Raw genomic sequence first — 11,240 nt, 5'->3', positions numbered from 1 at the left:
GGAGCTTTGCATTTTGAGGGAATGGCAAATCTAATAGCTACCAGAATAGCCAGCGCTCCCTACTTTTTCAGATAAGGTATAGAAAAATCAATACATACAATCACAACTGACCTTTATTAACCAGCAAAGAAGATCATTTTATCTCTGGACCTCTTACTCATTAATATTAGGAATTTTCATTAGTTTTTGTTGTGTTTTGTTTTTTGTTCTTTGGGTACCAGGGATCAAACTCAAGACCTAGCGCTCGCAAGTGGCCCTATTAGTTCTTAATAGTGGGAGTCAGGTGCCAAATTGCATGTAGCAATTCATACTTGATAGTAAGTAAATCTTTTATTAAATGGCTAAATTAAATTATTTCACACTACCAGCACTACTGAGGTTGATGAAATGACAGAGGAATAAGAAGTACTAGCCCTCTTTATTTTTTTAATGTTATAGAATTAGAAGCCAACTGTCAAAGGCTTACAACGAAATCTTGTATTTGTCAGTTCCTGGCTGCAGGTTTTGGAAGTTGGATTCACCTGACCCAACATTTACAACTGGCTTCCATCTGTTACCTAGATACTTTAACAAAGTAAATCATTTTAAATAAAGGGAACTTGGATCAGCAATTTATGGAGTGTTCAGCTAGGTTCTTCTGTCTGGGAAAGCCTTTACCTTTTTATCAAGTTGGCAATAAAACAATTGGGAATACTTTACATTGAACAGTGAGGCAAGAATATATTGTGGCAGATATTAGCCAGTTGAGATAAAATTTGGAAAGATTTTATTTTTTTGTCAGAGAGATTCCTAAATAAATATGAGGGGTTTAGACAGCTCAGTTAAGACATGGGAGAAAAAAGGCTAGGGGTTGAGGTTATAGCTTTATTTATGTAGGGGATGTGAGGTTCATAGGTTCAATTCCTAGCAACACACACACAAAATCTAGTCAAAAGACTTCAACTGATATTTCATAACCAGGATGTCCAAGTACGTAATAAACACATAGTAGCTTTGTACTGTCAGTCATAACAGAAACACAGATTTAAACTTCAGTGATACACCCCATATACCCACCAAAACAGCTTTTAAAAGGCTGAATACCAAGTGTTGGTGAGAATATGGAGCAACAGATAATACCATACACTGCTGATAGAAGTTGTAAATTTTGCAAATGCATTGGAAAACAACTTGGCAACAATACTGACTAAAACAGACGTCTGTTCCTATCAAATGAATATTAAAACATTGAAGATCCCCAAAATGTTGATATCACAGGTTCATGCCTTTAGATTAAGTCTTCTAGATTGTAGAGAATAGAGATTAATCTGTGTTCCAAACCAAGAAAGTTTAGAATGTGCTACCTCTAAAGAAAGCTAGAAATATATACTTTACTTGAGTGCTCTTACTGTTCATAAATTGTTGCTCTCTAATCATCTGCCTGTAGCTACAATTAATAAATGTTAACTCCACCCTCTTATTCTCTCTGATGTGGCTGTATTTAAATCAAACACTGGTGATAATGGAACTAAAGCCAGGAGCAACTCCAGTTCAAATCTGACAACACCCCCTCCCCTAGGAAGCCATACAAGGCATTCATGGACATTTAAAGTGGCTCTAAGAACATAGAGTCTTGACTAGATGCCATCCCTCCTGAAACACCCTGTTCCTGCCAGTGCATAAGTCAAGAAAAATGAATACAGACCAGTACAGGACCTGGATGCCATAAATCAGGTTATTGAGACTACACATTTGATGGTGCCAAATCCACAAACACTGATGGGATTTATTCCACCAAGTGCTGCCTGGTTTCTCTGCCTAGATTTAAAAGCTGCTTTTTTCTGCCTCCACTTGGAATCAGTCAACCCATTTTTTCGTTTCAGTGGGAGGACCCACTTACTGGCATAAAAGAGCATCTCACTTAGACGTGGCTTCCCCAGGGGTTTATGAACTCCCCTATGATCTTTGGGGATCGGATAAGGCCACTGATCTCAAGGCCTTTCCTACACTAATAATTGACTGTTTTACTACAATATTTATATGATCTTCTTTTCCAGTTCCCTCTCTTGAGGACTGTCTCCAAGGGACCAGAGATGATCTTAACCTGTTCTAGAATGCCAGGTATAAGGTGTCTGAGAAGAAAGCCCAAATTTACCAACAAAGGGTCAGGTATCTGGGTTTATAGTAACAAAATGGGAATGCAAGCTGGGCACTGAACAACAAAAAAAAGCTGTGTGCCCTCACAAACCTGTCTACAAGATGTCAGATAAGGTGCAGCAAGTTTCTACTGCATCTGGAATCCTTACTTCTCACTCATGGCTAAGGCCTTATAAAATGAAGCTATCAAAGGGTGGGTAAGAAGCCCCTTCTCTGGGAAGCTGACCAGGAGAAATCTTTTAAACAACTCAAAGAATCTTTGACTCTGGCCACAGCTTTGGGACTGCCAGATATAACCAAGCCTTTCTTCCTATATTTCCATGAATGGAAGAAAATGGCCATTAGAATTTTAACTCAGATCTTGAGATCCTGGCATTGCCCAGTGACATACTTGTCAAAACAATTATACTCTGTGGCCCTAGTATAGCCTCCATGCTTTAAGGCACTTGAAGCCACTGTCCTGCTGATGCAGGAAGCTGACAGGTTAACAATGGGACAACAATTGACCATACTGTAATGGAGGTGGGGGAGAGCAGAGAGACCATCCAGAGGAGACCTTGTGCAAGTAAGAGGGTGGTTTATTCACTTGCGTGAGAAAACACAAGTGAGCTGAGTCTGGGAAAAGTGGACTCAGCAGTGAGTGAGGCAAGAACAAAATTTTAAAGGGGAGGGGAGGAGTTTGCTGCCCTGAGGAATTAAGAGGTGGAGTGAGGTCACAATTCTTGGGATGGGTGGTGGTTGCAGGTGCTATCAGGTTTCCTGGAATTGTAGTGGCTGGGACAAGACTTACTGTCTTTGTTCTTTTCTGAAGTTTCCCACAGTGCCTTCCAATAATGGCCTTGTCTGTTGGGCATGACATATACAAGTACTGGACTCAGTTATAACCTTAATGGAACAGAGAGGGCACCATCGGTTATCAAATCTGAGGATGAATTGTTAATCATCAGCCTCTATGTGAAAATCTCACAAATTTAGAGATTTTGAACATTCTTAAAACAGCCACTTTGCTTTCAATTGAACTGGGACCCACCCCCACCCCACCCCCCATCCATGACTGTGTAGAAGTAATAGATGAAATGGTCTCGAGCTGAAGAGATCTCATAAAGCACCCCCTCAGAGACCCAGATATCAGATATTTCACAGATAGAAACAGCCTTTTGTTAGAAGAAGTCCAATTGGCCAGATTTGCAGTGATGAGATTGGATTCCGTGGTAGAGGCTTGGCCTTTGCTCACCAGGACTTTAGCTTAGAGGCAAAGCTAGTGGCCTTGACAAGGCCTCTCTTGTTAACAGAGGACAAAAAAATCTAATGTCTGTACTGATTAAAAATAAGCCTTCACAATATTGCATATGAATTGAGGCCATATATAAAAAAGTGGACTCTTAACTGCTAAAAGAAAAACAATAAAGTACAAAAAAGAAATTTTGTAGCTGCAAGATACAAGCGCAGATACAAGAAAGTGGTTGTTATACACTGCAGGGGGCACCAAAGCACTAGAGCATTCGAATCCAGAGAGAACAGAAAAGCAGACAGAAAAGCAAAATGGGCTGCTGATAGCACCCTAAACTTAAAGAAGGACACTAGCCATGACCCTCATCTCTGAGCTTCCTCTCCCAGACACCCCAAATTATTCTCCAAGTGAGAAACCCTGGTTTGCACAAGAAGCTTGAAGTATATAAAGGGGGAGACAATTGAAGTTTTCTGGTGGGAGGCTAGCCATCCCCAAAGCGCCCGGCCCCAAGTTCATAAAACAATTTCATCAGGGGTCTCATGTAGAAAAGACAGGATTAGGCTGCCATTTCTATGTGCCATGGCTCACTGCCATTGCTTGAGCTGTTTGTCAGCAATGCTTAAACTGTGCACAAAATAAACCAAGACAGGCACCCCCCCAGCCCTCAGGTTTCCAAAACACAGGAGCTACCCCATAACATGCTTATGGACTTTACTAGTTTTGAGGAGGTGACTAGATATATGTTAGTGCTTGTCTGCACCTTCTCAGGATGGGTTGAGGCCTTCCCCACTTGAAGAAAAGGCACAAGAGATGGCCAATGTACTCCTAATTGACATCATCCCAAGATTTGGCCTGCCTTTGACCTTTGGGTCACACAATGGACCAGCATTTATAGCCAAGATAGTCCAGGAGCTCACACAGATGTTAAAGATACAATAAAAGCTTCACACAGCTTACTGCACACACAGCTCAGAAAAAGTGGAACACATAAACTGGACACTCAAACAATTGCTTAAGAAATATTGTAAAAAACAACTTACTTGATATGAGATCAAGTCCTACCCACAGTTCTCCCCTGAGGCCAGTGCACCCTCACCAAACAAACTGGGTATTCCCATTATAAAACTGTGTTCAGCCAGACACATCCAATTATAGATCAAATTAAGGGTAATCTCTGTGAGATAAGAAAATTGTCCCGAGTAAACCAATACAGGCTTTGCAAATGCCCTGCAAAATATCCATAGCTGGGTAGAAGATAAAGATGCCCATAGGTCTGGCAGACCCAATACACCCTTTCAAACCTGGGGACACTGGGTCAAGAAATAAAATCCATCTCCTCAGGGACACAAATGATATGGGCCCCATACTGTCATTTTTGTCTGCCTCCACTGCTGTTAAAGTTGCAGGAATCATGCCTTGGATCCACCACAGTTGGCTGAAACAGGCTACCCAAGACTGCTAGACAAGCCAGCAGGATCCAGAACACCCGAACTAGCTGATCCTGTGACAAGATCACCACCAGAGATGACAGCCCTGTTCTAGTCACCCTGGAAGCTGACAAGTCTATGCACAGCCAAGGCTTGTAGATCAATACAGAATCACAATGACAACAAATTTCTTATCCTCTTTGTTGTAATTCTCCCTTGCCTCTTATCCCTACTTGTGAAAAACATTCAATTGGCCAGAGTCTCTTGACAGGCATACCACTACTTGACTGACAGCCTTAAATAAGTGCCAATCTCTGCTCAGTAGGTTGTACTGTCCATCCACATTGTGACAAAAAAATAATGATGATTATATTTTCTAGTAAATCTTGTTATGAAAAGCATCAAAGGGGACTGGGGATTTAGCTCAGTGGTTCTGGCACCTGCCGCACATGCACAAGGTCCTGAGTTTGATCCCCGGTACTAAAAACAAAAGCATCAAATGAGGGAATGAAGCAGGACTTTAAAAAAGCACAAGCCTAGAGCACTCCCCCCCAGTCACCCCTCTCCTCTATAGCTGTAACTCCTTGTTTTGCTACAGATAACATAAACAACAAGGTTCTTGCTAACAGAGTCCAGTGAAGACCTGACTTCATAGGAATCTGGTTTCCTTCAAGGATGTACACTCATCCTGGTACTAATAGGACAGTTACATGAAATGTAAATGAGGTCTTTGTAACTTTAGGGAACTGCATGGCCTCAAAAGATACAAATGAGATTGACAACTATGCCTTGTAAACAAAGTTCATAATGCCTTCACAAAAGATTCACAGGAAACAAAACTGTCATCATGTGAGACATGACTAACTTGCTTTTTCTTTGCTTCTATAACTTCACTTGCCCCCCATCTTTCATGTCACTAGAAAGAACACTCCCCTTTGATCAAATGTATAAAAGCTGGAACTTCTCTTTGTTCAACACTCTTCCTATGCACAGAAATCCATTTAGCCAGTATACAATTTAAACCTTAAAATAAAATCCTCCTGATTCCCATTGGTCTCTTTTGTCCCTCGGAATTCTGCAACAGTTTGGTGGTCATGAATTTCTTCAGTTGTTCTGTGTCATGGAAGTATCTTATTTATTCATTGACTCTAAAAGATGCTTATTCAGGGTCCATCAATCTGGGTTGGAGATTGTTTTCTTTCAGGACTTGAAATACTTCACTCTAAGCTCTCCTTGGAGTGAAGAGTTAAGTGTTTTGTGTTAAGAAGTCTGCTATGATTCTGATGGGTTTTCTTAAGATGTGATTTGTTTCTCTTCTCTAACAGCTTTAATATTCTGTTCTTGTGTGGAATTTGTTGAATCTTGATATAGAGTTGGCCCCTCCCTTGGCAACTGCACAGAGTTGGCCCTTGCACAGCCTCCTCTGTTCCACTCCACTGGCAGATCTCTCTCCTCTCTCACACTGCTGGGTGCCCTGCAGGGGGTGTGCTGTTGAGCAACTCACTGCCTCTGCCACTACGTCAGAGACAGCCAAAGGCTGATTGGCTTCTACTTCTCCCTCCCCTCTCGCACCATTGGGAATAGGTTGAGGGGAGTGTTGTATTCCCGCCCATTACCCTACCACAGCCAAAGGCTGCTTAAGTCCTCCCTCCTTCTCTCTCACACACTGCTGGAAGCAGGGCAGGAGCAGTGGTGCTGTTCCACTCACTACTTTCACTGCCCTTGCTGTGGTACCTAACCTTGTTGTCACTAGAGTTTCCATTTTGCCACTGTAGCACACCACAAAAAAAGGGGGAAAAACTGGTGGCACATCAAGGAGGGAGCAACTTCCTGCTCATGCATCCCTCCATGTTCCAGCAAAATTTGCTAGAGGTCATATGTTTGGAGGAAGGAGAACAGGTGAAGGGGCTTACATCCCAAATCTATCCGGTGGCTTGAGTTTTCCACACTATTGCAGTCTATCAGTTTTGGGGAACTTCCCCAAATGGCAGTTCCTGCTCCAGGCTACACATGAAGATTTTCACTGGGATACTTCTTGGACCCTGCCTCCCCATTGAAGTGAATGGTAGAATATAATAAAGTGCTGTTTGTAACTACAAAAAGCTAGAGCTTTCAGGGTTTGGGTATCAGCTAGATACAAGGCACGGAGCCTGGCTGCAATCACTGGAATGTTTTCCTATCTGCGATAGGGATTTGCAGAGTGCAGATATATCAGGCCTCTACAGTGAATAGTAGTTTAGGGTAGAATGAGTTATACAGGTTTCTGGAAAAGAAAAGAGCAGGAGACCTGTCATTGTATTCCCAGCAAGAAGTCTAGGTGAGAAGTCTAAAGGCCAATGCAAATAGGTTCTGCTATTTTATCTGAAGTTTTTACCCTGGAATATTTCTTGTGCCATGCCTCCCCATTGAAGTGAATGTCAGAGTATGAAGTAAAGTGCTGTTTGTAACTACAAAAAGCTAGAGCTTTCAGTGTTTGGATTTCAACTTGATACAAGGAATGGAGTCAGGCTTTACTCAGTGGAGTGTGTGCCTGTCTGAAATAGGGATTTTGAGTGTGCACATTTATTAGGCTTCTAGAGTGATTAGCAGTGTGGGGGTAGAATGTGTTACACAATTCTTTGGAAAAGAGAAGGACAGAAGACCTATAACTATATTCCTAGCAAGAAATCTAGGTGGGAAATCTAAAAGGGAATGGATATATGTTCTTCTGTCTTAGCTGAAGTTTTCACCCTGCCTCCCCATTAAAATGAATGGCAGATTATGAAATAAAGTGCTGTTTGTAACTCCAAGCAGGTAGAACTTTCAGTGTTGGGATATCTACTAGATACGAGAAAAAGAGTCCGGTGTTACTCACTGGTCACTCTACCTATCTGCAATACTGATTTTCATAGTGCACATACATAAGACTTCTACTGTGAATGACAGTTTGGCCTAGAAATGCAATGCAGCTCTATTGCAAATAAAGTGTCTACAGGAACAAGAAGAGACCCAGAATAGCAAAAGCAATTCTAGGTGACAGGCATGGCAGGGGGTATCACAATCCCCAACCTGCAACTACACTACAAAGCTACTGTGATAAAAACAGCATGGTACCAGCAAAGAAACTTGAGGACCAGTGGAACAGATTAGAAGATGCAGAAACAACGCCAGACACACTCAGCCATCTCATCTTCAATAAAGGAGCCAAACACCCTCGCTGGAGGAAAGATAGCCTCTTTAATAAATGGTGCTGGGAAAATTGGGCTTCAACTTGCCAAAGATTAAAACTAGACCTGTATCTCTCACCATGCACTAAACTAAAATCAAAATGGATTAAAGATCTAAATATTAAAATAGAAACTCTGAACCAGTTGGAATAGAGGTTAGGTAGAACCCTTGAAGACATCGGTGTAGGAAAAGATTTTATGAACAAAACCTCAGTTGCCCGTGAACTAGCACAAACAATCAACAAGTGGGATCTCTCCTTATCAAATGGCTTCTGCACAGCAAGAGAAACCACCAGCAGTGTGAAGAGACAACCCACAATACAATGTGGGAAAAAGTCTTCACCTGCTCTTCCTCATACAAAGGTCTACTATCTCGAATCTATAAAGAACTTAAAAAGATCAGACCTCCCAAATTTAAAGACCCAATCCGAAAATGGGCATCTGAAATGAACAGACATTTCTCAGACAAAGAAGTAGAAATAGCAAATAAATACATGAAAAAATGTTCCACATTACTGGTCATTCAAGAGATGCAAATGAAAACAACGCTGATTCCACTTCACTCTAGACAGAATGGCTGCTATCATGAAATCAACCAATAACAAATGCTGGCAGGGCTGTGGGGAAAGAGGAACCCTGCTCCACTGCTGGTGGGAGTGTAGACTGGTTCAACCACTGTGGAAATTAAGTATGGAGATACCTCAAAGAACTAGGACTGGAAGTCCCATTTGACCCCACTATTCCACTGCTGGGTATCTTCCCCAAAGAATTAAAAGAATCATACCACAGTGATATATGTGCACCCATGTTCATAGCACCACAGTTTGTGATAGCTAAAACTTGGAAACTGCCCAAATGCCCATCAACTGAAGACTGGATAAAGAAAATGTGTTGTTTTTTTTTAATAAAATGGAGTACTACTCAGCCATAAAAAATGAGAAATTAGAGACATGTATAGCTAAGTGGATTCACATTGAGGCCATACTCTTTAAGTGCAATAAATAGGACACACGTATAAATACTGAATTGTTTCTCCGGTGTGAGAAACAAAGTGTAAATAAGGACTAAAATGTATAATATGTAATGTGAAATAGGAAGAAAAGGGGCAAAGGGGAAGGAAGTAGGGCTACGGGAAAGGATAGAAGGGAATGGGATTAATATGAGAAAATGGGAAAATAGGAACAAAATCTTTGTAACTAGGGAGGACTGGAGGGGTTGAAGGGAGGGCTGGGCAAGGGTGAAAAATAAGAACCAAGAGAGACTATGTAAAGGTGCAAATTTCCAATGATGAATGTCATTATATTGTATACCTAAAATGTCCCAATGATTAGAATGAATAATCGATAATGCAAAATAGGAAGAAAAGGTCCAAAGGGGTAGGGGTAGTGGGAGGGGCAGGGGAAAGGAAAGAAGGGAAAGGAAAAATGCTGAGAAATGGAAAAAATGGAAATAAAGTCTTTGTAAATAGGTGGAGGGCGTGAAGGGAGGGCTAGGAATGGGGCAAAAATAAGAACCAAGATGCATTATGTAAAGGTACAATTCCCAATGAAAAATGTAATTGTGTTATATACCTACAATGTACCAATAAAAGAATTTAATAAAGTGCAAAAAAAAAAAAAACAAAAAGAAATTGTCTACAGAGGTCTTAATGTCTGACTAACATGAACTCTCTTTTAGAAGTCTGACTTTCCAGATTTGTTTTGCTGTTTTTTCTGAAGTGCACAGGCTAAGATATTCCTTGCCTCTTAGTACCCCTTAGAAGTGAATGGAAGTGTATGACATAAAGTATAGATAGAAACTGCAACCAACTAGAGCTCTCAGTGTTCGGGTATAACCAAGATACAAGGAATGGAGCCTATGTGCAGTAACTAATTTTCAGAGTACACATATATTTGGCTCCTGTTGTGAAAGGCAGTATGACAGAGAAATTGAGATGCAGCTCTGTTGCAAAAAACAAACAAACAAAAAGCTAGAGAAGATGTGAATGTTTTACTAGCACTAACTCTTTCTTAGAAGCCTAATTGAGTTCAAGAGTGGTTCTGCTGTATTACTTGAAGATTGCAGACTAAGATTTTCCTTGCCATTAGTGCCCCATAGAACTGAATGGAAAGATATGAACTAAGTTGCAGTTTGTGACTGCAGCCAGCTAGGGCTCACAGTGTTTGAACATAAACTGGATACAGGGAATGCAGCCTGGCTGTACTTCACTGTAGTGTTTACCTATCTATATTACTGATTTTCGGAGTACACCTATACAAGGTTTCTGTTGTGAATTGGCCAGGCCTAGAAAAATGCCTTGCAGTTCTTTTGCAAAGAAAGGGCCTGGAGAGCTCTGAATGTTTCACTAAAATTAACTCTTTCTTAGAAGCCTAACTGACTTTCCATCATGGTTTTGCTGTATTATCTAAAGGTTGCAAACTAAGATATTTCTTGCAATTGGTGCCCCATAGAGGTGAGCCTAAGTGTATGACCTGAGGTTCAGTTGTAACTGCCAACAGCTAGAGCTCACAGTGTTTGGGTGTAAACTGCATACAGGTAATGCATTCTGGCTATACTAACCAGAGTGTCTAAGTATCTACAATACTGATTTTCAGAGTGCGTCTACATAAGGTTTCTACTGTGAAGGGGAGATTGCTCTAAAAAGTGCCATTCAGGCCGGGGATTTAGCTCAGTGGTCCCAGTGCCTGCCACACAAGCGCAAGGTCCCGAGTTCGATCCCCGGTACCAAAAAAAAAAAAAAAAAAAGGAGTGCCATTCAGCTCTGGTGCAAAGAAAGGGCCTGGAGAGCTCTGAATATTTCACTATTTTTTAGAGGCCTATCTGACTTTCTAGAATGGTTCTGGTGTATTTCCTGAAGATTACAGACTAAGATATTCCTTGACCACCTGTAGAAATGAATGAAGTGTATGACCTGAGGTGCAGTTTGTAACTGCCACTAGCTAGAGCTCATAGTGTTTATGCAGAAGCTACATACATGAAATGAATTCTGGCTGTACTCACTGGAGTGTCTACCTATCTGCAATAACTGATTTTCAGATTGCAGCTACAGAAGATGTATTAGTTACTTTGCTCTCAATGCTGAGACAAAATACACAACACCCAAAGTTAGAGGAGAAGGGGTTTATTTGGCTGACAGGTCACAGAGGTTTCAGTCCATAATCATGTCCAAGGCAGAGTGGCAGAGGAGCAGCAATTCATGGCAAAGGAGGACAGAAAAAGCAATGACCTTATGGCTTTCTG

General features: G+C 41.2%; 1 protein-coding gene across 9 annotated transcripts in view; it reads left to right on the top strand.

Moving 5' to 3' along the window:
- The window catches only part of LOC101705290 (ceramide transfer protein-like), an 82,978-nt gene that overhangs the window by 54,574 nt on the left and 17,164 nt on the right, over positions 1–11,240 (top strand). For 2 of the 9 annotated variants that reach the window (XM_087201207.1, XM_087201216.1), the window contains 2 exons: positions 2,037–2,100; positions 4,768–5,844. The exons of 3 other annotated variants lie outside the window; for them this stretch is intronic. In XM_087201207.1, the coding sequence (XP_087057333.1) occupies positions 2,037–2,100; positions 4,768–4,829 (126 nt within the window). In that variant the 3' untranslated portion in view covers positions 4,830–5,844. Of the gene's footprint in view, position 1; positions 77–2,036; positions 5,845–11,240 lie in introns of those variants that run through there. 4 more of the 9 variants (XM_087201209.1, XM_087201210.1, XM_087201214.1 and 1 more) reach the window with 3 other exon arrangements.

Source organism: Heterocephalus glaber, unplaced genomic scaffold (assembly GCF_053883595.1).
Source record: "Heterocephalus glaber isolate CG9 unplaced genomic scaffold, H.glaber_assembly_v1.0 deba00001757, whole genome shotgun sequence".
NCBI classification, from domain to species: domain Eukaryota; kingdom Metazoa; phylum Chordata; class Mammalia; order Rodentia; family Bathyergidae; genus Heterocephalus; species Heterocephalus glaber.
The sequence above is the reverse complement of the archived record's forward strand: the minus strand, read 5'-3'. Positions and strand labels throughout refer to the sequence as shown.